The sequence below is a fragment of the Eumetopias jubatus genome, unplaced genomic scaffold (genome assembly GCF_037043125.1).
Source record: "Eumetopias jubatus isolate StellerSeaLion01/CBP00866 unplaced genomic scaffold, mEumJub1_p1.0 scaffold_16, whole genome shotgun sequence".
Classification (NCBI taxonomy): Eukaryota; Metazoa; Chordata; class Mammalia; order Carnivora; family Otariidae; genus Eumetopias; species Eumetopias jubatus.
In genome coordinates this window covers 48,169,688-48,196,354 of record NW_028274822.1, presented here as the reverse complement: position 1 = coordinate 48,196,354, position 26,667 = coordinate 48,169,688, and the positions used below count along the sequence as shown (strand labels likewise).

General features: G+C 43.6%; 1 protein-coding gene and 1 non-coding gene across 2 annotated transcripts in view; one reads left to right on the top strand and one right to left on the bottom strand.

The window, feature by feature from the left end:
• The window catches only part of SLC35D4 (solute carrier family 35 member D4), a 117,017-nt gene that overhangs the window by 25,246 nt on the left and 65,104 nt on the right, over positions 1-26,667 (bottom strand). Inside the window, exons 12-13 of the mRNA XM_028098421.2 lie at positions 22,259-22,328; positions 18,398-18,491 (exon numbers count right to left, since the gene is read on the bottom strand). Coding sequence (XP_027954222.1) covers positions 18,398-18,491; positions 22,259-22,328 — 164 coding nt within the window. The remainder of the gene's footprint in view (positions 1-18,397; positions 18,492-22,258; positions 22,329-26,667) is intronic.
• On the top strand, positions 2,873-2,976 carry LOC114205133 (U6 spliceosomal RNA). The gene has a single exon (XR_003608331.1). It is a non-coding gene; the product is annotated as a U6 spliceosomal RNA (small nuclear RNA).

The following is a 26,667-nucleotide window of genomic DNA, read 5'->3' as shown; positions in this document are numbered from 1 at the left end:
CCTCTTACTCTCACTTGAAAAAAAAATTTGTTTTCCCAGGTGAAAATCCTTTGCGGGGAGAGAGGGCAGTGCAGAGATAATAACAGGTGACTGGATCCTTGAAACCAAAGTGTTCTAATTCCAAGAAGATAAATTGAACACAGTGTGGAAAAAAAAAAGTAAAATCTTGTTTCTTTTTTGGGGGGTAGTCACTGTACAAAAGACAAACCAGAGACTTGAAAACAGTGGCCCCTAATTCCATTTTCACTAAAAAAGGTAAGAGGCACTTAAACGGTCACCAAACTCTTTGCAGTTCAAATTTTGCATCTGGAAACACATCGACCCTTTACGCATTATTTAGGCATATTTATGGAGAGCGGGGGCACTCCAGCAGGTGTTGGGGATATAACCTTGAGTAGGATATGCCCTGCCTCCCTTGTGCTCACCTGCACTAAACACCCAGGTGGCTGGCTGGGGCGGAGTGACCGGCTTGTTATGATTTTTCTAATTAGCCTGATCCTTGCCCTTATTTTTCTTCTCCTGACATGGAGGTGAGGCAAAGTGGTGGGTATTTTATTTATCAACTCTTGACTAATCACCTACCACATTCTGGGCCAAACGTGGCGTGCGCCTGGAAAACTGTGCAGAAAACACACAAAGCCCCAACTAGGGAACAATGAACGGCGTGAGGTGAGGCAGGAAAGAAACAAGATAAAACTTTCCTTGGAGAAAGATGTGGCTCGGGGGCTGCACAGGGAGCATGCCCTCCAGCCCCCAGAAGTCATACGACAAGAGGACAGATGTGGAGGTGTCGCCAGGGAGATCCTGTTCCCCTCACAACCTTCCTCCACCAACACCCCCCAGGAGGGCACAGAAACAATACAATTAACACACAGTCTAACACTAGTTGTGTTTATATGGTACCAGGCAATTCGCTGTTGACTGAAAAAAAACTTTCCTTGCTGCATATACACTGACTGGCTGGCTATTCTGGAGTCATACAAACAAGCACAACCTGCTTGTACTTAACTGCCTGGCCTTACAGTTGGACAAACACATATAAACAAAAACAACATCACCAAAAGTCTTTCACATCCACGGGTCATTCCTTTCTATCACGCGTCAAAACTCAGCTTTCCCAGAATGAACGTCTGCTCCTTCGGACTTCCCAAGAACGGTTTCATTTCATCAGGTCTGACTATGGCCGCTCATGGTCTCATGGCACAGGCAACTCACTTCTGCCCCCAGCCTGCCCTCTGGTTTGAGCACGGACAGGGTCTGAAAAGCTCTCTGCGGATGACCCTGGGCTCGGCTACACCTTAGGAAATCTAGTTTTAGCGATGCAGAGAGAGGGTCTCTAGAAGGAAACAATAAAGACATATATGCATCACAAGAGCATTATTGGGGGCGGTGGGAGGTACTTCAGGAGATATCTGCAGAATTCCACCTTTCTCTATATCTGATATGAGTGCACAGACCTGCAAAGCTGTGTACAAGATCAGCATTCGCTCAGCACTCATTTATGCAGTACTATCCCAGAGTGAACTAAGTACACATCAGTATATCCCGGACAGGCGCCTTGTAACTGTCCCCAATTAACTGGCCTTTGTGTTGCAAAAATCACTTTTAGTTATTTTAAATGACATATAAGCCTTGGAGCCAGGAAATTTATAGAAATTTGGGGTATTTCCTTAGTAAATGAACTGCTGCAAATTCATTCAGGCAGAAGTTGTGAAAGCCAGAATTGTTATCATACTTTTGCAGAAGAGAACATTGTGATGGTCAATGGCACTAAAAATAGCCCAGAAAAGAATTAGGAGCGCATAATTGGAAACAAGAAAACAACAAACTTATCCAAAATAGCAAAATGTCCTCTAGCATCACTCCCTTCCCTACGAATTGTTTTGACAATGGGAAATGGAATTTAATTTTTTTTTCTTTAATCCACAACTGTATTTCCCCTCCCATGTGCCCTCTGGGAAAACCTTATTCATAAACGAAGAATTCCCAGATAGCTAACTTCTTTGCTGACTGTTTCCATACGGCTCAACAATAACAAGGCAGCTCCCGAACGTGCCACTTCAAGTTCCTGTTGCTTCGACAGTGATGTCCTGGAAAGACATCCACAAGCTGTTTTTGTTGCCCAGCTAGAGACTGTAAAGGAAATCAGGCACTGCCTCTAGGTTTTAATTTTCCATGAAAAGTTATTCTCATTGCCATAGCTGTTTAAACTGTGAAAAAGAAAAAGGATTTAATTAGGTCATAGCCGTAATTAGATTTTTGAGCACACTCTTTCGACATAAAAGTCACTTTACAGCAGAGCTCCACTGGGTTTAATCATTTATTTTTTTTTTTTAAGATACTTGTTTTGTTTTTTTTTAAGATTTTATTTATTTATTTGAGAGAGAGAATGAGAGAGAGAGAGAGCACATGAGAGGGGAGAGGGGCAGAGGGAGAAGCAGACTCCCCGCCGAGCAGGGAGCCCGACGCGGGACTCGATCCCGGGACTCCAGGATCATGACCCGAGCCGAAGGCAGTCGCTTAACCGACTGAGCCACCCAGGCGCCCCTCATCATTTATTTTCATCAGACCATTTCTGATGCATTACGGTGCTGAATAACCACCGAAGGAGGGCACAAGGGATACTAACAGCTATACAGAAAGTGATTCCTCCCAGTGAACTTTCCAAGGTTATGGGAAGAGGGGGTGGAGTCTTAGGCTGCGAAGAGGGAAGAAATTCAAACGGTGAACTGAGGGGGCATGGGGGAGGCTCCTCTTTCCTGATTCCCTTTCCCCATGCAGGAAGTGTGGGAAGACAGTGATGGGCTCGCCACGCCCAACAGACAGTGAGGATGACAAGAATGATGAGGGTAATAAAGACAAGGAAGTACCTGTGCCCGCTTGGGCAGCATATATACTAAAATTAGAACGATACGGAGACAATTAGCATGCCCCTCCAAGGATGACATGCAAATGCATGAAGGGCTCCCTACTTTGCTGTAACTACTCGAGGTGATGGATGTTAAGTGAACTTATTACAGTGATCGTGTCACAATATATACAAATATCAAATCATTTTGTGGCGCACCTTAAGCTAATACAATGTCATATGTCAATTACATCTCAATAAAACTGGAGTGGGGGAGGAGTAATAGCAGCAACAAAGGAGGAAGAAGGAAGAGAATTAACCCTCTGTTCAGCACAGGCGCCCTAGTGAGAGCAAAATGGGATGGGCATCGTAACTCCCAGGATTTTCCCATAGTCTGCTGTGTGTGTGTGTGTGTGTGTGTGTGTGTGTGTACACGGGCACGCCAGACACTGAACCTAAGAAGTCTGACTCCTGAACCTGAAAGATGTGTTTACTTGTCACCTCCTCAGAAGTTCAAGATATGACTCGAAGCAAGCCTTGAAACTTCTGGATAAATACATCTAAAAAATTTAAGTAAAGGGTAAAAAAATTATGTTATTTAGGAGACATAAAACTTGTATGATTTCATTTAAACGACACCAAGCTGTTCCTTTTTTTTTTTAAGATTTTATTTATTTATTTGACAGAGAGAGAGAGACAGCAAGAGAGGGAACACAAGCGGGGGGAGTGGGAGAGGGAGAAGCAGGCTTCCTGCGGAGCAGGGAGCCTGATGCGGGGCTTGATCCCAGGACCCTGGGACCATGACCTGAGCCAAAGGCAGACGCTTAACCAACTGAGCCACCCAGGCGCCCCTAAGCTGTTCCTTCTTAAAAAAAAAAAAAAAAAAAAATTCTACCAGAAACAGGAAGAGGTTTATCAATGGTCTTGGAGACATTTTAAAATTCCGAACATCAGGGGCACCTGAGTGACTCAGTCGTTAAGCGTCTGCCTTCGGCTCAGGTCATGATACAGGGTCCTGGGATCAAGCCCCGCATCGGGCTCCCTGCTCCGCGGGAAGCCTGCTTCTCCCTCTCCCACTCCCCCTGCTTGTGTTCTTTCTTTCGCTGTGTCTCTGTCAAATAAATAAATAAAATCTTTAAAAAACAAACAAGTAAATAAATAAGATTGCGAACATCAAACCCTAACAGCATCTGTTGACAATGCTTTTTACAAGTTTACAAGTTCACTGTAAAACCGGCTTAATTTTACCTAGTAAACTGACATAGCCAAGACTCCTTTAAAAAGGAGAAATGTCAACATGTCATTGAAAAAAGAAAGACATTAGGCCACGTTCCCAAGATCTGGCAAAACAGCCAGAAAGGCAGTCAAAACTCAGAAAACTTCTTATCCACTTAAGAGACCTTCATAAGGGTAAATCAATGGGAGGCTGAAACTTACCAGCAGAATCTTCTCCCCTCTTTTAAGAGCGACTTCTACGTGGGAAACACAGTTGAGGATGGTGGTCGAGTTACTACACAAGGAGGTGTTGTCATAGAGAGAACTGTGAAGGCTCCCTGGCAATCCCAGCGTGTAATTAAGGCACCATCACCCAACAGCCAGCAGGGTGGGCTCCATGGAAACCAACAAACACACATTTTCACAGGCCTAGCAATTGTTCTGAATCAATGACTCTTTATATAGGTTTAAAAACATTGTGAATGGTGCATCAATTGCTTCTCTTGTTAGACAATATCTGATTAAATATGTGGGAGAGGCCTTCTTCTCATGCATGCTGAATGTCCAGTAGTGTCTAGAGTAGGCTGCCCACAGCTAAATTCACTTACCTAGAACTACAGAATATGAATGACAACTTCAGACTCCAGAAATTCCTGGTTAATTTGGTGAAAGAATTAAACTAGTAGTTGACAGGGCCAGGGACGACCTGCCCATGGCCGGCCCTCACTCTCCTAGGGCTGTGTCAGTATTATTCGATCCTCTCAGTATAGCACACATTATTATTATATTTGTTTACAGATGAGAAAATGAAGCACACATCTAGAAATGTCAGACCTGGGACTCAAAGCTAGGTCAAAATGAAGTCTTGGTCCAGGTTGATATAACTCTACGTAATAATGCTCTGTGTTTGCCTACCACATTGTCACCCTCCAGCTACCTTCACATACATTATCTCATATATTCTGCTTTTATCTTGAAACACTGAGTCCAGTTTTGGAATTGTCTAATTTTGCAATCTATTCTTCCTTGATCTTTTGTCTGCCTGCCCCACTTCTGCACCCACCACACACTCCATGTTTGAAGACTCACATAGGACCATGTCTGGGAAGGTTTCCCCATCCTCTTCCCAGACTGTGAGAGAAGCATCTTCCTAAGCAGCAATGGGAAAGGAAACCCCATTGTATAAGCATGGATTTTGACTATCCAAACTCTAAATAAAAACAGGGACAAACATTCCAATTAACCACCAGGAGCATTTACACATAATCTTCCATGAGAGAAGGCAGACTTTGGTGATAGGGATGGAAGATCCGATTGCTGAGTGGTTTCCTACTTTATTTTGAATGGGTTCTATTAAGGACTTTTAAAATCCAGTAAATGCTTAATTAAGTAGGCACTGATAATCAGTGATCTGGCTCCTCGCACATCATCATTATATATAATCCTACAATTGAGTGTACATGTCATCAGCACTTAGTCTTAAATATTAGATACATCAACACTGTCAGAAGTCACTTGAGTCATAACATTTCTGAGCTATCTGATCAAAGCCAAACAGTGAGTGCTCTTTCCTTGTTCCCCTGAAATCCCAGTCCCCTACACATGTCTCTTGGGAAAACATCATTCCCATCTATCACCGCCCTTCTACTGAGGCTCAGGAAAAAGGCTGTTTTCTCTAAAGCTAGCCTCCATACCCCTTCCATCTCCCACTGAAGCCTGTTCTCCCAACCAACTTCCCTCGTTTTTCAGCATCTCCAAATCTCTGTATAGGGTGTCTTCTCTTCTAGTTTCAAGCATGCCCAATTCCTTCTTTCCCCAGAAAAGAAGTTATTTTCACTAGATCTGGCTATCCCCCTGCCCACCACCAGTCACAGTCTCCTTCCTGCGTCTTGTGTATTCTTGGATATTTATGATCCATCTTCCACCCCCTCCCACCCTGCCCTTCTACTAAAGCTGTTTCCCCCAAGGCTAGCGAAGTCCTTGCTCTAGTCTTTTCTCAATCTGGATCTTTCTGACCTCTTGGGGGCATTTTGTTTTACTCCTTTCAACTCTTCCTTAGACTTCCCCACACGGAACTTTTGGGGCTCCCCTCGGCTATCGCTTCTCTCTCCTGCACATTATCGATCTCTGGCATCTAAGTGTCTCCCAAGCGAAGCCCTAGCCCTTTGCTCTGCTCTGCCCAAACCCTCTCACTCCCTCAGTGAGCTCATCTACTTCTTTATGCTCTTGATGCCAACTCCACTGCTCTAGGCGAAGCCCAAACAGACACGTGAACCCGAGTTCTCCCCTGCATTTCACCCCATGTTTCCAACATGAAACAGCTCCATTTAGATATTTTCTCACCATACACATCTAAAACATATTTCACCAGCTTTCCTCCCAATGTTCTTTCATAACCCGCCCCCCATTTCTGTCTGTGACGCCATGGATTTCTCATGTCCCGAGCCACAAACCTTGGAGTCTTTTGTGATCTTCCCTAGACCCAGACAACTGTCGCACACACCTTACTGCTTTAACAGATCTGAGTCTTTGTTATCTAATTTGGTATCTAATTCCTTTGTTATCTAACTCATTACACATCACACAACACTTATATGATAGATTAAATAATTACAATTTATTTTGCTTCAGACGAACAGTCACGTTGACCTTTCACCTCTACTGCCATCACTCACTACCTTGATTTGCCTCCCTTCTAAATGCTTGGAACTCATTTCCAATGCGATCTGCTGTTAGCCGGTCTCATTCAGAAGTTCACAGTGGTCTCTGGGGGCATGGCTTTTAGGGCTTCCTAATCTGTCTCTTCTGGGCCCAATTTCCCCCTCACACCTTCACACTCTCCTCCTCCTCTGGTCAAATTGATTTCCTCACGGTTCCCCAACTGCACATCCCACCTCAGGGCCCCTGCCGCTCAACCTGGAAGGCCCTCCTTCCATCTTCCCTCCTCCCAGGCAAGACGGGCTTGCAGGGGCCAGTTCGGTCTCTCCACTGCATCAGCCCACTCAGAGGTTCCCTTTTCCCAGCTCCTGAAGTCATACCACCCTGCTCAGCAATGAGCTCTAAGAGTCTCACCCTTGTCACTCTTACCTCCTCCTCTGGATTATAAGATGCCTTTGGCAAGCACTACACATACACTAATGCACTTCTTCCACCCCAGACTCCAAAAGTTTCCCTAATCAATGTTGACTGACTGACATGTCTGGGAAGAAGGCCATTCAAAGAGAGGCCATGCACTTTGATATAAGGCACTCTTCATACCACCCAGGGGGGCGCGTGGTTGGCTCAGTCAGTAGAGAATGCAATTCTTGATACGATCTCAGGGTTCTCTGAGTTCGAGTGTGATGTTGGGTGTGGAGATTACTTTAAAAAAAAAAAAAATTTTCCATTTAAGAGCACCTGGCTGGCTCCGTCGGTAGAGCATGTGACTCTTAATCTCAAGGTTGTGGGTTCGAGCCCCGTGTTAGGTGTAGAGATTGCTTAAAAATAAAATCTTAAAAAACAGTATCACCCAAACTCTAAGAATCTAGTATAACTTAAAATCCCATGGAATTAACAGCTGTTTCAGGCAGGCAGTAAATCATGACAGTGTCAGGGAAGGGACCGGGGGAGGCAAGCTAGGTATGCAACAGGTAAGGAGGCGCATGTTATTCTCTGGTGCTGACCCCACTGTGCATGGCCCTGAGAGTGAGGGCCGCCCTCATCCCAGCCCATGCACATGAAAGCTGAGACTCTATCAATCAAAAAAATAAACCAAATCAAGAGACGCATCCTAGGCAAGCTATAGAAAAATCTTTCCCAGGGCCGTAAGGAGAACAGACTAAGTAAGACTTGGCTTGCTGGTCTACCACAGACTCAGGACAATACGGCAGCAGCAACCACGGCATTAGCTTAAAGGAAAAAAGCATTCTTATGGAGGCAGCTTTGAAATGGGGAGCAAACACTGATTCTAAGGACCCTAGAGGGCCAGAGCTGCTGTCTGGGAATGCCTCTCCTCTCCTGGCTCATCCTCAACAAAAACTCACACTGGCCTCAACTGCTTCTTCCCAATGGATGCTGACAACACCAGTCAGTTTAAAGTTAACAAGGATGAGACAAGGCACTATTTGATCAAGAAAAAATTCTCACACGAGAACTTAAATCTGCTAGAAAAACCCATTAGCATACCACATCTTCCTTATATGTGTACACATTTCAATGCTTTCCTCTTAAATTCATTCACTTTTTCTTGTACCAATGCTTCACAAGTGGGAAGGGATTCCAAGATTTCATGAAGATGAAGTTAGATTTCACACACCCGAATTTATCAAACTGAAGGGAGGAATGTAAAAAGTTGCTAAATATTCTGTTATTTTTAGCTTTTTAGAATGTTTCTTAAATCCACAGATTTAAAAAAAAAAACAATAACAACAGTGGTAACAATATAAAGTGACTCAGAGGCACTTTTTTCCCACGCTGAGCTTTCTCAGACCTAAAGAAGATACTAAGATAAGAACTGGAGAGAAGCATGGATGCCTTGGAAGTGATGAAGTTCATGTGACAACTCCCAGGAAAATACCAGAGAATGGATCCATCTGGAGCAAGGAAGAAAGTACCCTTAGCCCCTTCTGAATGACGTCCCTTTCTGCGTATCTTTGAGTGTTTCCACAGAATCCAAATTCTCCTCTGGGGCCAATGGAACAACCTCTGAGTCACTTTCCGAACACGCTGGCACTCAGTAGAGTCACAATGACGTCATGGGGAAATGGTGTATTGCTAACTACAATTATGTTGTATTCAAATGTCAGCACATTTTGATGTGTAGGTGGCCCAAAGAACGGGTAAATATTCTGCCACTGAGGATAACAGAGCTTATTTTCAAACAGAAAAGAAAAAGGAGAAGAGGGGAGGGAGAAAAAGAGAAAGACTGCTTGATGTATTGAGGCTGGAAAAGACCTTAGTGGCTCATCTAATCCATCTTCCACATTTAAGGAGGATTAGCATTAAACCACAGCAGCCAATTAAAAATCCTTCCACTTCTGAATCAACTACAGAGAAGGAAATTATAAACCTCCCTCCCAGTTTAAGAGGAAAAGAAAAAATAAAATAAATAAAAAGGAGCCTCATGAAAGTAATGGCCAAACAGGCAAAGCCATACACATAGGAAAAATACCCTCCCTAGTCCTGAAAGACAAGATTTAAACACTATTCTTTGAGCACTTTGTAGCTTTGAGGGATGGTTCACATGCCATAAAATTCACCCACTGTAAATGTAAAATTCAATGATTTTTAATGAACACATTCAAGAAATTAATTTAAATGATGGTGCAACCATCACTACAACCCAGTTTTAGAACATTTCCATTACCTAAAAAAAACTTCCTTGAGCCTCTTTTAGTCAGTCTCTGCTCCAAGAAACCATCACTACGCTTTCTGTCTCCCTAAATTTGCCTTTTTTGGAAATTTCACAGAAATGGCATCATACTGTACGTATTCTTTTGCGACCGGCTTATTTCACCAAGCATAATGTTTTTGAGATTCATCCGTGGCATAGCAATGTATTAGTAGCCCGTCCCTCTTTATTACCAAATAGCATCCCATTGTATGTGCACGGCACATCTCATTTACACATTCACCAGCTGATGGACATTTAGATTGTGCACAGTTTGGGGCTACTATGAAGAAAGCTACTCTGAGTGTTCATGTTAAAGTCTTTTTGTTTTCATTTCTCTTGGGTAGATTTCTAGCAACAGAATTGCTGGGTTGTATAGTCAGTTTATGTTTAACATTGTAAGAAACTATCAAGACAGTTTTCTAAAGTGGCTAAACCATTTCACATTCCTGCCAGTAATTTGTGAGGGTCCCAGTTTCCCCACATCCTTGTCAGCACTTGATATCATCTGTATTTTTTTATTATAGCCACCCTGGTGAGTGTGTAGTGGTATCTCATCATGGTTTTAATCTGCATTTTCCTAATGACTAATGACATTGAGTTCCTTTTAATGGACTTTATGAACCATTCATATATCTCCTTTGGTGAAATGTCTATTCACATCTTTTTTCCTTTTTTAAAATTTTTTTTTTTTTAAAGATTTTATTTATTTATTTGACACACAGAGAGAGCGAGAGAGAGAGAGAGCGAGAGAGAGGGAGAGCGGCAGGCAGAGGGAGAAGCAGGCTTCCTGCATGAGCAGGGAGCCCGATGTGGGGCTCGATCCCAGGACCCTGGGATCATGGCCTGAGCTGAAGGCAGCGGTTTAACCAACTGAGCCACCCAGGTGCCCCTTTCCTTTTTTAAAATTTAAGCTTTTATTTAGATTCCAATTAGTTACCGTACAGTGTAATATTAGTTTCAGGTGTACGATGTAGTGATTCAACACTTGCATACATTATCTGGTGCTCATCACAAGTGCCCTCCTTAATCCCCATGCCCTAGTTTACCCATCCCCCTTTCACCTCGCCCCTAGTATATATCAGTTTGTTCTCTATAGTTAAGAGTCTGTTTCTTGGTTTGCCTCTCTATTTTCCCCTTTTCTCATTTGTTTTGTTTCTTACATCTCATATATGTGTGAAATCATCTTGTCTCTGTCTTCCTCTTTTTATTATAGTCTCTAGCTCCAACCATGTTGTTGCAAGTGGCAAGATATTTTTTTATGGCTGAGTAATATTCCATTATATACATATATATGTATTCACATCTTTTGACCATTTTTGGTTTTTTATTTTTTAAAACAGATTTATTTATTTATTTATTTGAGAGAGAGAGAGTGCAGGGAAGAGAGGCAGAGAGAGAGGGGGACAGAGTCTTTTTTTTTTTTTTAGCCACTAATGTTTATTGGGCCAGATGCCAGGAAGGTAGGGTATGTGCAGGGGGACAGTGTCTTAAGCAGACTCCAAGATGAGCAGGGCGCCTGACGAGGGGCTCGATCTCATGACCCTGAGATCACAACTTGAGCTGAAACCAAGAGTTGGATGCCTAACCAAATGCGCCACCCAGGTCCCCCGATCATTTTTTAATTGGGTTGTATGTAGTCTCATTGAAGTGTAAGAATTCTTAAGACATTCTAGAAACAAGTCCTTAATCAGATATATAATCTGTAAATCTTTTCTCCTAGGCTGTGGCTTTTCACTTTCTTAAACAGTGTCTTTTGACCATTAATTTGAATTGCAAAATATTTTAATTTAAATGAAGTCTAATTTATCAATTACTTTATGGCTTATGCTTTTGGTGTCATATCTAAGAACTCTTTGCTTAAACCAAGGTCAGTCAGATGTCTTCTCATGTTTTCTTCTAAGAGTCTTCTAGTTTTAGTGCCTACATTTAGGTTCATGATCCATGTTGAGTTGGTGATGTGAGATGAGGGGCTAAGTCCTTTTTTTTTTGGCTTATAGATATTTGATTGTTCCAGCACCATGTGTTGTAAAGAAAATCCTTTCCCTGTTCAATTGCCTTGGCACCTATCTTGAAAGTCAACAGACCATAAATGCCTCTCCTTATGCCAACACCATAATGTCTGGATGATTCTAGCTTTATAGTGAGTTTTCAACCCCAAATTTCTTTTTCTTTTTCAAAACTGTTTTGGCTATTGAATTTCCAAATACACTTTAGGATCAGTTTGTGAATTCGTACAAAAGCGTTTGCTGGGATTCTGACGGATTACGTTGAACCTATTGATCGACTTAGGAAGAATTTCCATCTTAACAACATTGAGTCTCTCCATTTATTGAGATCTTCTTAAATTTCTCTTAGAGAGACTTTACAGTTTTCAGTCTTGAACTTCTTTGTTAAGTTCCTACGTATTTTTTGTAATGCTATTATGAATGGACTTGTTTTCCTAATTTCATTTTTATGAACATGACTGTTACTAATACATAAAACTACAACTGATTTTTGTACATTGATCTTGTATCGTGAGACCTTGATAAATTGTTTTATTAGTTCAATTAATGTTTTTATAGATTTCTTAGGATTTTCTACATATAGGAGAATGTCATCTGTGAATACAGACAATTTAATTTCTTTCTGCTCTGGATGCCTTTTTTTTTTTTTTTTTTTTTGGCCATACCTCACTGCCCAATAGAAGTGGTGAGCACAAACATTCTTATGTTGTTCCCAATCTTAGAGGGAAAGTCTTTCACCATTTGGCGTAATGTTAACTATAGGTTTTTTCACATATGCCTTTTATCAGGTTAAGAAGATTCCCTTCTATTACTAGTGTGTTGAGAGTTTTTATCATGAATTTTGGATGTTGGATTTTATCAAATGATTTTTCTGCACCTATTGACATGGCTACATTTTTTGCTCCTTATTCTATAACTATAATGTATTATATTAATTTTCATTTGTTAAACCAACTTTGTATTCCTGATAAATATCACTTGATCATGCTATAAAATTCTTTTTATATGCTGCCATATTTGGTTTGCTACTATTTTGCTAAAGATCTGTGTTCATGAAAAATATTGATCTATAGGTTTCTTATGATTTTCTTTTGTCTGGCTTTAGTATCCAGGTAACTAACCTTATAGAATAAATTGGGTGTTATTCTCTTTCCTCTGCTTTCTAAAAGATTTTGTAAAGAAAAAATATTTCATTTAAAAATATTTGATAGAGGGATGCCTGGGTGGCTCAGTCAGTTAAGCGTCTGCCTTCGGCTCAGGTCATGATCCCGGGGTCCAGGGACTGAGTCCCACATCGGGCTCCCTGATCAACAGGGAGTCTGCTTCTCCCTCTGCCACTCCCCCACTTGTGCTCTCTCTTGCTCTCTCTCTCTCTGGCAAACAAATAAATAAAATCTTAAAAAAAAAAAGAACAAGAAAAAAACATAAAAATTAAAAAATAAAATAAAATAAAAATAAAAGTATTTGACAGAATTCATCAGTAAAGCCCATTGGGCCTGAGTTTTTCTTTGTGGAAAGATGTTTAATTACTATTTACATTTATTTACTTGTTAGAGAAGTTTATTCAGATTTTCTATTTATTCTTCAATTTTCCTAATTTGTACCTTTCTGGGACTTTGTCCATTTTCCTCTAAATTGTCTAATTTGCTGGCATAATATAAATGAAGAAAGTTATTCATAATATATAATGCTCTTAGTTTCTATAGAATCAGTAGTGATGTCCTTCATTTCATTTCTAATGTTGTGTCTTATTTTCTTAGTCATTCTGGCTAGAGGTTTGTCAATTTTGTTGGTGTTTTCAGGGAACCAACGATTTTCCTTATTATTTTTGTTTTGAATTTCATTAATTTCCACTTTAAAGTTTATCATATCCTTCCTTCTGCTTACTATGGATTTAATTTGCTCTTTTTCTAGTTTCTTAAGGTAGCAGCTCAGATTATGATTTGAGACCTTTCTTTTTTCTGATATGGGTGTTTATAGCTATAAATTTCCCTCTAAGCACTACTTTAACTGCATCTCATAAATTCTGACATATTGTGTGGTTTTATTTTCATTTGGCTCAAAATACTTTTATTTTCCCTTGTGATGTCTTCTTTGCCCCATGGGCTATTTAGAGCTATGTTATTTAATTTCCAAATAAATGGGGTTTTTTTCTAGATTTTTTTTTCTGTTGTAAATTTCTAATATAATTCTGTGACAAAAGAACATAGTTTACATGATTTCAATCTTTTTAAATTTCCTGAGACTTGTTTTGTGACCCAGCACAACATCTATACTGAAGAATGTTTCATGTGTATTTGAGAAGAATGCATCTTCTGCAGTCAGTGGGTGGAGTATCATATGTCCGTTATGACAAGTTGGTTGATAGTATTGTTCAAGTCATCTATACTTTCGATATCCTTGTTTTTCTATCTAGTTCTTCTATCAACTTTGAGAGTGCAGGATTGGCATCTCTATTATTGTTGAATAATTTATTTCTCCTTTCTATTCTGTCACTTTTTGTTTCATACATTTTGGGGTACTGTTGTTAGGTGCATATACATTTATAACTGTCATATCTTTCTAGTGTATCAATCCTTTTATCATTAACAAATGTCTTTGTTTTTCCCTAGTAATATTTCCTGTCATAAAGTCTATTTTGTCTGATTTTATTTTTTATTTATTTTTTTAAGATTTTATTTATTTGACAGAGAGGGAGAGAGAGACAGAGCACAAGCAGGGGGGAGTGGCAGGCAGAGGGAGAGGGAGAAGCACGCTCCCTGCTCAGCAGGAAGCCCAAAGTGGGGCTCGATCCCAGGACCCTGGGATCATGACCTGAGCCGAAGGCAGACGCTTAACCGTCTGAGCCATCCAGGCGCCCCTGTCTGATTTTAATATAGTCACTCTAGCTAGCTTGCTGATAAGCTACTGTTTGCATGGTGATATTTTTCCATCCTTTACTTTCATCCTATTTATGTCTTTGAATCTAAGGTGTGTCCTTTGTAGACAGCATATAGGTGTGTCTTGCTTTTTTATCCAGTCTGACAATCTTTGCTTTTTGAGTGGGATATTTAGTCTATTCACATGTAGCATAATAATTGGGGCACCTGGGTGGCTCAGTTGTTAAGCATCTGCCTTCGGCTCAGGTCATGATCCCAGGGTCCTGGGATCGAGCCCCACATCAGGCTCCCTGCTCGGCGGGAAGCCTGCTTCTGCCTCTCCCACTCCCCCTGCTTGTGTTCCCTCTCTCGCTGTGTCTCTCTCTGTCAAATAAATAAATAAATAATCTTTAAAAAAAAACATGTAATATAATGATTGATATAGAGGCTAGCAATAAATCTCTTAGTCTTTATCTGGGAATGTCTTTATTTCTCCTTCACATTTGAAGGACAGTTTTGCTGTATGTAGACTTCATGGTTGACAGACTTTTCTTTCAGCATGTTGGATATGTTATCCTATTGCCTTCTGGTTTCCATTGTTTTTGATAAGTCATCCATCGACTGTATTTTTTTTCTACACCGCTTTCCTCTTCCTCTGGAACTCTCATAACACATATGTTGATATGCTTGATGTTGTTTCACAGGTCTCTGAGCTTCTGTTCATAATTCTTCAGTTATTAAAAAATCTTTGCTCTTTAGATTGAATACTTTCTTTTGCTCCACCTTCCAGGTCACTTATTTTTCCTTCTGCCATTTAAATCTGTTGTTGAGTACCTCTAGGGAATTTTTCATTTCATTTCATTTCGGTCATTGTATTTTCCAATTACAGAATTTCCACTTGGGTCTCTTTTTTTTTAATCATCTCTCTTTATTGAGATTCTGTATTCATTGAGTCTATTAATTATTTTTTTTAAAGATTTTATTTGACAGAAAGAGACACAGTGAAAGAGGGAACACAAGCAGAGGGAGTGGGAGAGGGAGAAGCAGGCTTCCCGCTGAGCAGGGAGCCTGATGCGGGGCTCGATCCCAGGACCCTGGGATCATGACCTGAGCCGAAGGCAGACACTTAACGACTGAGCCACCCAGGTGCCCCTCTATTAATTCTTTAAACATGGTTTCCTTTAGATCTCTAAGTATATTTATTTTTTTAAAATTTTTTATTGTTATGTTAATCACCATACATTACATTAGTTTTTGATGTAGTGTTCCATGATTCACTGTTTGTGCGTAACACCCAGTGCTCCATGCAGAATGTGCCCTCTTTAATACCCATCACCAGGCTAACCCATCTTCCCACCCCCCTTCCCCTCTAGAACCCTCAGTTTGTTTTTCAGAGTCCATTGTCTCTCATGGTTCGTCTCCCCCTCCAATCTCCCCCCCTTCATTCTTCCCCTCCTGCTATCTTCTTCTTCTTTTCTTTTTTTTTTCTTAACATATATTGCATTATTTGTTTCAGAGGTACAGATCTGTGATTCAACAGTCTTGCACAATTCACAGCGCTCACCATAGCACATACCCTCCCCAATGTCTATCACCCAGCCACCCCATCCCTCCCAACCCCCCCACCCCAGCAACCCTCAGTTTCCTGATATTAAGAATTCCTCTTATCAGTGAGGTCATATGATACATGTCTTTCTCTGATTGACTTATTTCGCTCAGCATAACACCCTCCAGTTCCATCCACGTCATTGCAAATGGCAAGCTCTCATTCCTTTTGATGGCTGCATAATATTCCATTGTGTGTGTGTGTATATATATACCACATCTTCTTTATCCATTCATCTGTCAATGGACATCTTGGCTCTTTCCACAGTTTGGCTATTGTCGACATTGCTTCTAAGCGTATTTAAATAGCTGCTTTGCAGTCTTTTTCCACTAAGTCCTATGTCGGAAGACACTCAGACATAGCCCCTATTAACTGCATTTTTCCTGTGTATGGATCATGCTTTCTGGTTTCTTTGGATGCCCCTAACTTTTTTGTTGTTGAATACTGGACATATAATATAGGATAGCAACTTTGGATTCTGACTTTTCCCAGAGCACTGTTGTTGGTATTGCTGTTTTGCTTGTTTAGTAATTTGCCTGGACTAAGTCTATGAAATTAGTCTCCCATATAAGGTACAGTTGCTGATGTCCTTTACTGTTTTTTTCTTCTTTTTATTTTTAAGCTTTTTCTGGCTTTCTAGAAGTCATCCCCATTTCTGCATAGCTTAGTGTTCTAGCAAAAACTAGTCAGAGGTTTTGTTCAAACACCTTCAGCCAGAAAGGCTTCTTCTCTCTGCTTCTGACTGTGTGTGGGCTAGGGAGCACACTCAAACTTCAGGCTGAAGTTTTTCATGCCTGCCCCAGCTTTTGCTGGCTCTCTCCCATCTCCTGTGTGTGCATGCAGGCTCTGCTGGCCAGGGACATGTGGGTGTTTTGGGCACACTCCATCTCCGCTGCTCGTGCACACAGACTACGGTCAATCTGGGACACATGGAGAGCTATCAAGCCCCTGCTTGCTGTCTCATCTCCCCGAACTCCCTATTAAGTGCTCAGCTAGACCACTGGTCCATTGCTTGCCCCAAAGAGGACTGGAAATTCAAGACAGTGGAGTTACTGGCTCTTACCGATTTACCACTAACATGGCCGTTTTAACTAAAAATACTCCAAATAGAGTATTCTGGAAGCGGCAGCAAGGCTGCTGGTTTTCACAGCCTGCCCTGCTCTGGTTGAGATATCACACGGACAGAGCTGAGGAGGAGGGAATGAGAATGACCTTAGGTAAGACTGCCACAGGCTCACGTTGCTCCTACCCAGAGTTCTGCAGTTTTCAGGAACAAATGCTTGCTTTCTCAGTTTGTTGTATGCCTTTGGTCAATTTTTAGAGAGCTGAAATGGATATTTTTGACAGTCTTTTTCCAGCTTTCCAGTTACTTTCTGGGAGGAGGATTTGTCAACCTCCTCATTCCGTCACACTGGAAGTCAGTATCTCAGCCACTCTTTACATTTTACTGTAATTAGAATTATTAATGCTATTAAAAAGCAGACCTATGGAGGTGAAAATATTACTGTGAAATGTTGTTTTTGAAGAAAAATGTTTGGTTTTGTTTTCTGGGAAAAAAATCAACCAACAAACAGAGATGACTCGAGGTACGACCTTAAATGATTATTTCATTAGGTTAAATTAAGAAATCTCATTTCTTGGGGCGCCTGGGTGGCTCAGTCAGTTAAGCGTCTGCCTTCAGCTCAGGTCATGATCCCAGGGTCCTGGGGTCACGTCCCAGCAGGGAGCCTGCTTCTCCCTCTCCCTCTGCCTGCCACTCCGCCTGCTTGTGCTCTCTCTCTCCTTCTGACAAATAAAATCTTAAAAAAAAAAAAAAAGAAAGAAATCTCGTTTCTCAGAAGCAGCACATAGGGCCTTGCAACTCAACTCTTTCACAGGCACAAGAGAAATGAAAGGCTCCGCTAGAAAAAAGTTAGTCCCAAAGCATTTCAGTCACGACTGAGCATGCCACAGCTGCTTTTTCTGCTCCTTATTTTCCTACCTCTCTATCTTATGCCTCAACCATGATCATCAGATATGCAACGGGCATTCTTATAATAGTCTGTTTTCTGAAGGCTTCATCAAAGTCCTCCTACCTGGCCATTTGTCTCTTCTCCTTTCTCCACCACCCCTGACAGACTTGGGCTCTGGGCACCCTCACAGCCCCGAGGAAGGAAGAGAAGACCTGCCCCATGTACCCAGGAATCCAGTCTCATGGAACTGGAGAAGACTTAAGAGATTTCTGGAGGCCAAACCTCTCATGTTCAGATGGGAAAATTAAAGCTCAGGCAAGTTAAGGGGATTATCCCTTCCAGGAGTGTGATAAAGATTACATCATGCTGATAAAATCGGCAGAGGACCACAGAAATCGTCATCATTGAAGGATCAAGGCTCAGGGCCCATGATTGGAAATGACTTCATGAAGATCAGACCTGACATTACACATGCTCCAAAAACATTGGACATGAAGACTCCTGAGATTGATTTTTTCCCCACTCCTTCACTCTTTCTTACCTTAGCAAAGAAAATCCAGGCTGCACACTGCCCTGGGGCCATAAGGCTTTTCAGCTTCACTGTGCTGAGCATGAGAAAGAATCCTAACAATCCGCTGGAAGGAGAAAATATTCTTTTGTTAGTGAGGCTTGTCTTCCTTTTAAGCAATAGCTATTTTCTCTTACATTTTACCAGTTTCTAATTATTACAGAACCTTGTATCTCATCTGGGTTTTCTAGTGATCTCTGGATTTAAAAACCCAGGAAGCTCTAATTTTCTAAGGAGCTATGATAAGAGTTCCACTGGGTAGCGGGCCCTGGGGGAGGGAGTACAGAAACTTGGGAAGTCTCTGACTAAATCATGAAAGAAAAAAAGTGTGGAGGACAATACCTCCTGCTCTCTCCCATATTATTTCTGGAGCTTGGTGCTTGCCAAGGTAGAACTTCAACTTTTTTCAAGCAGAACAAACTGCCAGAAAAAGACTTCCAAAGCGAAACTCACCATATGGGGACAAAGGGTCTGGACTGACTCCTGGGTTCAAGGTAAGAATCTGAAGGGGGGGCTGGCTCCAGGAGCAGATGTCCCCCAAACCAGGCTGAGCTACACAGCTGTTATGCTTTGGGAATGATGCCTAAGCCCATGTGTGTGACCTGAGAGACCACGCCCCATGGGGAGTCCTAGCGATCTGGAGCAGCAAGGCACTGGCATAGGAGTGGACAGGGAAGTAGTGGTCTATGCTGGAACTATTTCTGAAAGCATCACTGTGTGGTCAAGGACAAAGCGAAGGGCACTCCAACAGAATGGTCACTCCTCCTTGCATTTGGAGGCTGGGCAATTGGGAGAGAATCCATGATAGAGGTTGACTGCTTGTCAAGCGGGGGCTTGAGTGTGACCTACTAGAAACTGAAAAGCAAGAGATATGACTGCAGTTGTACCCCAAAACACAGAAGCAGGTCCTATGAGCTGTAGCTCATTTGTACCTCCAGGGTCTCAAGTGCCACCCTGTCATCTCACCTTTATTACAGGCACTGCTGTGGGGCCCCAACTCAGATCATGAGCTCTGAGAGGGCAGGGCCCAATCTTGGGCTTCTCTGTGTGGTCCCCAACGGAGCCAAACATGGTGCCTTGGTCACAGTAGGTATGACATAAATATTTGACAGGTTTACTGAGAAGCAGGTTGGATTGAGTTAAACAGCTGTAAGGCCAAATTTCACAGAAATGTGTGCCTTCACTTCACTAGATTAGGTTAGTTCATAGCCACATTCTTGGGGCAGGACCAAGGACAGGGATGAGGATTCCCTTGCGTATCTTTCAGCTTGTTGGACCCTGATATCCTGCAAAGTTTGTTCAGATTTGCATCTGTAGTCATGGGAGGCTGGGCGGCTATGGATGAAGACAGTCAGTCATTCACACCCAAAAGGCAAGGAGGTCCAGTGGGTAAGCAGCAGGCTGGAAACTGAGTGACCTGGGTTGTGCCCACTGACCCTCGTGACCTTGACTCATCCCCCTTTTTGACCCTTTTTTTCTTGCCTCAGGTTCTGTGTTGTTAAAGCAGGAATATGCATAGTGGTCCTCATCCTATCTTAATGGAAATCAGAGACTTTCAGAACGGAAAGCCTCCCTAGCCCCAAATCTCACTTTATTAACGAGCAAACTGAGGAGCAGGCACAATCAGAATCCAGGTGTCCCGGTTCTTTCAAAGGTTTTCCACAGTGAAGATACCTTCTTGACCCAACAAAGACTGAGTGTCATGCGGCAGGTGCCCGCAGCCACTGCGAGGTTGGGAGCGGGAAAGTAAGGTGGCCGGCGCTCCAGAGCTCCTGCTGGTGGCATCCACCCCTGCCTCCAGGGAGGTAACAACTTTATAGGTGCCTGTGCTGCCTCCCATACCCCCTCCCCTCCGATTCCCCCCGCCACCTCCAGCCAGAGGAAGGGCATGATTCCATGTCCCCTTTCCCCTCAGCACAGACTCTGCTAGAACAGAGCCACTCCCAGTCTGTGCCCAACACGCTTGGGAAAGCATCCATGACTCCTTCCCATCCCTTGACTGGTATGTCTTTGAATCGTCTCCAAATTACTCACGGGTCCCTCTCTTTCTCCTTCCACACGCAGCTCTTCTACCCCTCGCTGTGGAGGCAGACCTTAAAAGCAATGGGAGGATCCCAGAAGTAAAAGAGCCCGGGTTCCCCGTTAATGTTTCTCTGGGTCATGGCTACCACCGTCCCCTCGGGCCTCCATGACTCCTTCTGAGTTCCTCCAGGGCCTCTGAAGGTGACAACACTTAGTCTGAGATATGGCCGTGGAGGAATCATGAGATGATGTGGGGAAAACAGATACATTCTTAAAAGAGGTCAAGCTTCATACTGCAGCCGGGGGTTAGGGGTGGGTAGAACGTAAGAGATTCCTAGCAATTCAAGCAACAATTGCCAAATCTTTAAAGTATAAAACCCTGATTTTTCATGCTGGGTTGCAAGAAAGTTGCAGATTAAAAGGGGCAGAAATGTAGCTAGACTATCGCCCCAAAAAGCCAGCATCAACGGGCTATGAACTATGGTCTCTGTTTCAAAGAACTGAGCGACAATTGTACTCCCCTCCGCACCGTGTTTGCTGGTGCTGCCAAAAAGCCTGACCCAAAGGGAAACAAGTCCACGGACACCAGAGGAGCACTAACACTCATGCCACCCGAGCCTAGCTAATGGGCAGCCCACAAGGCCTGACCAAACTGACAGGAACTGGGAAGACGAATTCTGTCAGTATCCTCCTGAAAGTTAGCTGAGGATGATAAGTGCCATTCTGAGGCTCCAATGCAAAAGCAAACTGTACAATATTGATTTTTTTTTTGTCCTAACACACCCCTATCAGAAACAGTTCAGAGCCACACACCAGCTTTTTGACTGTAAAGAACCACTGCCCCACAAGGTACCACCTTTTATGTGCGGGAAGAAGTGGTCTGGCTTAGCAATGGCTCATGGTCTGTGGACATTTTAGTTAATTATAGTCAAACTGAGCAGATAATAGTAATGGCCATCATTTACTAGGCCAGGCGAGATGCTTGGAGCTTACACACGTTATTTAGTATACGTGATCAGCCAGGAGGGGTATTATCTTTCCACTTTACAGATGAGGAAACTCGACTAAAGCTCGGGAGAACCAGGATAGCTTGCCCAAAGAACCAACACATTAGCAAGCAGCAAGGCTCGCACTCAACCCAAGACTGGGCTGATAGGGTGGGAAACCCTATCAGAACACACACCTCGAGACTATCTACAGAAGCCTTTCCATTTCTCAGCACGAGAAAGTCAAGCAACGTGGGAATCATGGCTAGAAAGGAGTAGAGGGTGGGTCTGAACTCTATGTATATGTACCCATCTCATTGGTCTCAGTACCTCCCAAGGCCACGTAGTAAAGGTCACTTTGTTGTCTAGATGTCGCCTAGTCACTGGTTTCCAAAACCTGTTTTTCAGGGCCTCAGGATTTAGTCAAGGTTTTTGGGAGGGCGCCCTTTAGGGACAAAGCAGGGGCCAAGGAGGAAGCTGAACGGGTGCAATTCTGGACCCAAATCTTCCCTTGAACTGAACCTGATGCATCATTTTATACACTGAAGTTCTGTTTAGGAATGGCTTGTGGAGAGAAAAACAGTGCAGGGTTCTTGGCTCTTCTGCCCTTTCCAAAGAACTTCTGTAGGACACAGGTCCCCCAGGCCCCAGGCCAGCCCTGAGCACCTAAGGATGTGGATGACAACCCGTGGATGGTCGAGGGAGCAGCTTCCTGGCCCGGCCACCACTCTCTTCTGCCCTCATCTGGATAACCAACCGGCAGTGACCCTGGAGTTGATGAAGACAGACAAATTAATAGGGCCAGGGGTTTATGGGTTAAGCTTACCTGGCACAGCAGCTGCCATGGAATCTGTAGAAATACAGGAATGGGAAGTCCGGGACGCTGATGAGATCACCTAAGGGGCATAGCAACGGTGAGACAATGGGTCCCCACACGCCCCATCCCCAGCGGCCCAGGGAAACACAGGCGAGGGTCTTTAGCACAGCCATCTGAGCACTGAGCTGCCCGGCACTGAATTCCCTCTGCCATCCCCAGGGTTTCTGTGTTAGCAGCATCATTTTAAAATAATAGGGTGATGATCCATAATGCCCAGTTAGCAAGAATCTGCCCTGCACGGGGCCCTACGCTAAAAGCTCTATGTACGACATCTCTTTCAGTCCTTGTAATAACTCTCTGGTGTTTTAGTATCCCCATTTAACTGGTGCTCAGAGAAGTTAAAGGATGTGTCTAGGATTGCACAACTCTTGAACTGGGAAGCCGGAATGTACACGCCCCAGTCACTCCAAACCCTACAATCTTTCCTCATCACCCGGCAGCCATCCCTGCCCAAGGCAGAGTGTAGGAAAAAAAGAATCTTTTTTTTTTTAAACATTATTCTATTCTTTTCTGCTTTATGTCTAAAAAAAGATTGTGAATGCATGCCTCTGACATCTTTTTTTCATTTGGTGTTTAATTACTGCACAAATGGCGCAGGGGCCAGACCGACCAAGCTTACTCATTTGGGTTTAAGGTCCAAAGGGTACATTTATTTCTAGTGAAGTAAATTCATTCTTTTAGTTCCACTTGGTGCAAGAGGAAATAATCACACATATTGGCTGCTTCCCTCTCTGGAATTTGAACTTGGTCACAAACAAGAAGTCAGGAGATTAAAAAAGCAGAAAGCCTTCCAAAAATGTCCAGAGAAAAGGAATTAAGCATTTCCACAGCAGATAGCCTAATCCTCCCATATCTGGAGTTTCTGAGACTCAGGAGGAGCCAGACCTTCGGACCCCCAGGCCTCAGTCTGTCTCCCAGATCCGGATGGACCGGAGCAAGAAAGGCTGATCTTCCTAAGTTATAGGGACTCACAGTGTGCTACCTGCATGTGCAACATACAGTTGGTAATTCCTTCATCACTGCACTTATAATGAAGAGGGTTAGAACAAGACACAACGGGCTGCTACCCTTCCTCAGAGACCGAACTGATTTCAATTAATTCAACCACCTCTTGGGAAGGAAAGGCCTGAATTTCATCTCCTTAGAGGGTTTTTTTTTTTATCACGACTATTGTTTTGTTTTGTTTCGTTTGTGCATATATGCGTGTGCTTAACTACAAAGGGGGAGGGTCTCTTGGGATCTGGTTTTCGTGCAGCCCAACCAGAGGTTCAGAGCTCTCGCTTTCTTCCTGCCACGACTCCCCTGACCGCTTCCACTGTCTACGCGGGCCGGCGCTGGTGGAGGGGTTTTGCAAATGACATCATCAGGCTCAGTGCGGGAAGAGCATGATTTCTGCGGGAGGCCCTTTCCGCACAGAAGTGACAGTGAGGTAACCCGGGGGCATCCCAGCCCCAGAGGGCGGCCAGAGCCGCCCCCCCATGCAGGTGGGCAAAGTGACAGTCCATGCAGGGTTTCGCCCTCTCTGGCCGCTGTGGTTCTTGGCCCCCTTCCAGTGTCCCTCTCAGTGCGAGGGCACTGGCCGTACAGTCCGTGTGGTGAGGAGGAAGGGCAGAGAGGAGATGAGCTAAGTGCAGGACCTCGAGATTCCTCGGGCACTGCTCCTCTCTGCACCCAGGCTCTCATCAGAACAGGGTTCGCGGGGCACTGGCAGCCTTCCCAACCCAGCGTGGGCTGCGGGGGGGGGGGGGCTCTGACGAGCCATGGGGTGGTGTGAGGCGGGCTGGAAGGCAGGAAGATGAAGGAAAAACATCACAGTCCTAGGGAATTTACCGGTTACGTGATCACCTTCACCGAAACCCTGAAAACGGAGCCTATAAATTCCTGACAGAGAGAACGGCTCACCATTTATCTTTGAGCCATTTCTAAGCCTACACGTTTCCCACACAGTACTTAGTTGACGCTATGCCTGTCTCTCCTTGTGTAACCACCAAGTCCCTGAGCGGAGGGACTCTGCCTCACTCATCTCATATCCAGGGCGTTGGGATCACCCCCGGCATAGGCTAAACCAGCAGTATACCTGAAAGCACCTAAATCTTCTTGCTTCCCCTGCAGAGAACATTCCCCTTTCCAGCTGGCTCTGCTGGTCCTTCATTTCAAATGTGCCCCAAATGCTTCCCCTCTGATGCTGGCAGCCTGGCTCCTCTCTTCCCCCAGTTCTTCAATAAGGAGGGTGCACGCCAACCTCTACCCGGCAGAGGTTAATGACCATGCCACCGATGGCCCCGATGACAAGGCAGCGTGTGGCTGGCTGGCCCAAACCCGTGAGAACTCAGTCCAGGAACCTGAAAAATTGGTAAGGGTGCTCAGAAGACAATGCTCCTGCACCAGCTATCAGGGAATGCACAATTTCAGCACAAATTACGTAGCCCAACAGTCGTGAATGTGTTTTGTGGCAGCAACACGCAGCCTTCTACAACACAGTCCTCGTTAGGCCTTTGCTTTCCTCTTCAGTTTTTACTTAAATTGCAGTTAGTTAAGACACAGTGTCATATTCGTTTCGGGTGGACAGACAGTGATTGGACACTTCCAGGCATCACCCGGTGCTCGTCACAGCATGACCCTTTCTGCTGACATTTCTGAGTGAGGGAGTGAATCCAATTTCTCTGAAGATCAAGGCATGAAATTCCCACGGTGAAGAGTGTGGTCCAATCTTACCACATTCAAGACTAACTGATATCTGAACATAAAGAAAACTTCCTCTCACCAGATTTTAGCCCTGGGAACCAGCAGGAAAATGGAAGGTCAGTTCCAAGAAGTAATCAGCGTTACTTCTTTGTCTCACACATGAGTACACACCAGGTGACATGGTCATTTCTGGGTCCAGTTCCTGTGGGTCCCTCTGCTCGCTGGGTCCCTGAAATTCTCCCTCTTGAACACACAACAGAAGGGGCCTGATACAAAGATGAAATGCAAACTTGCAAACAGAGGAAGAATTTCTCTTCTCTACTAGTGCTTAAAATGGTCCAAGGGGAAGCAAGGTTCCAAGGTTCTTGAAGCCTCTATGTGAATCATGAGGTTGAACGACAAGAGGGGGAGGTAGATTCTATCCACCAAGGAGCAAATGCAGTGCTCGAAGAGGGAAATGTGGCAGGGTCTGCACTCAGGATAAAGAGAACTATCTACCTGATCCTTACCACCATCTCCCAATGCACTCCCAAGCCTGGGACCCAAAGGGCCATATCTGCCTCTACAGAAACACTTATCTTTCTAGTCACTCAGGAATAGTGAGAAGGGCAGCTTGGTCAAGAGCACTATCAAGAAACCATGCAGACTAGCTAAAATAAGACTGAACACCAAGGGCGCCTGGGTGGCTCAGTTGGTTAAGCGACTGCCTTCGGCTCAGGTCACGATCCTAGAGTCCCGGGATCGAGTCCCACATCAGGCTCCCTGCTCAGCAGGGAGTCTGCTTCTCCCTCTGACCCTCTTCCCTCTCGTGCTCTCTATCTCTCATTCTCTCTCTCTCAAATAAAAAATTAAAAAAAAAAAAAAAGACTGAAGACCAAATGTTAGTAACAATGTGGAGGAACTGGAACTCTCAGACATTGCTGAGTAGGAATGTAAAATGGTATAAACGCTTTAGGAAAGTGGCACTTTCTTAAAAGTTAAATGTACATCTATTCTAAGACACAGAAATTCTATTCCTAGGGTATTCATCCATGAGACATGAAAACCTAAGTCCACAAAAAATTCTTGTATAAGAATGTTCGTGGGGGGGAGGCACCTGGCTGGCTCAGTTGGTAAAGTGTGTGACTCTTTTTTTTTTTTTTTTAAAGATTTTATTAATTTATTTGACGGAGAGAGACAGTGAGAGAGAGAGAGTAGGGGGAGTGGGAGAGGGAGAAGCAGGCTTCCGCCGAGCATGGAGCCCAATATGGGGCTCAATCCCAGGACCCTGGGATCATGACCTGAGCCGAAGGCAGACGCTTAACCGACTGAGCCACCCAGGCGCCCCTAAAGTGTGTGACTCTTGATCTCAGGGTTATAGGTTCGAGCCCCATATTGGGTGTATAGATTACGTAAAAATAAAATCTTTAAAAAGAAATTTAAAAAAGAACATTCATGGAAGCTTTATTCATAACAGCTAAAAACTGGAAACAGTGCAAGTGAACATCAGCAGGTGAATGGATAAACAAAAGGTGGTATGTTCAGACACTAGCACCCTACTCAGTAATAGAAGGGAATCAATTAGTGAAACAGACAACAACCTGGATGAATCTCAGAACACTACACTGAATGAAGAGCCAGACACAAAGGAACACTTGCTGTGTGCTTCCACTTATACGAGGCTCTAGGATAAA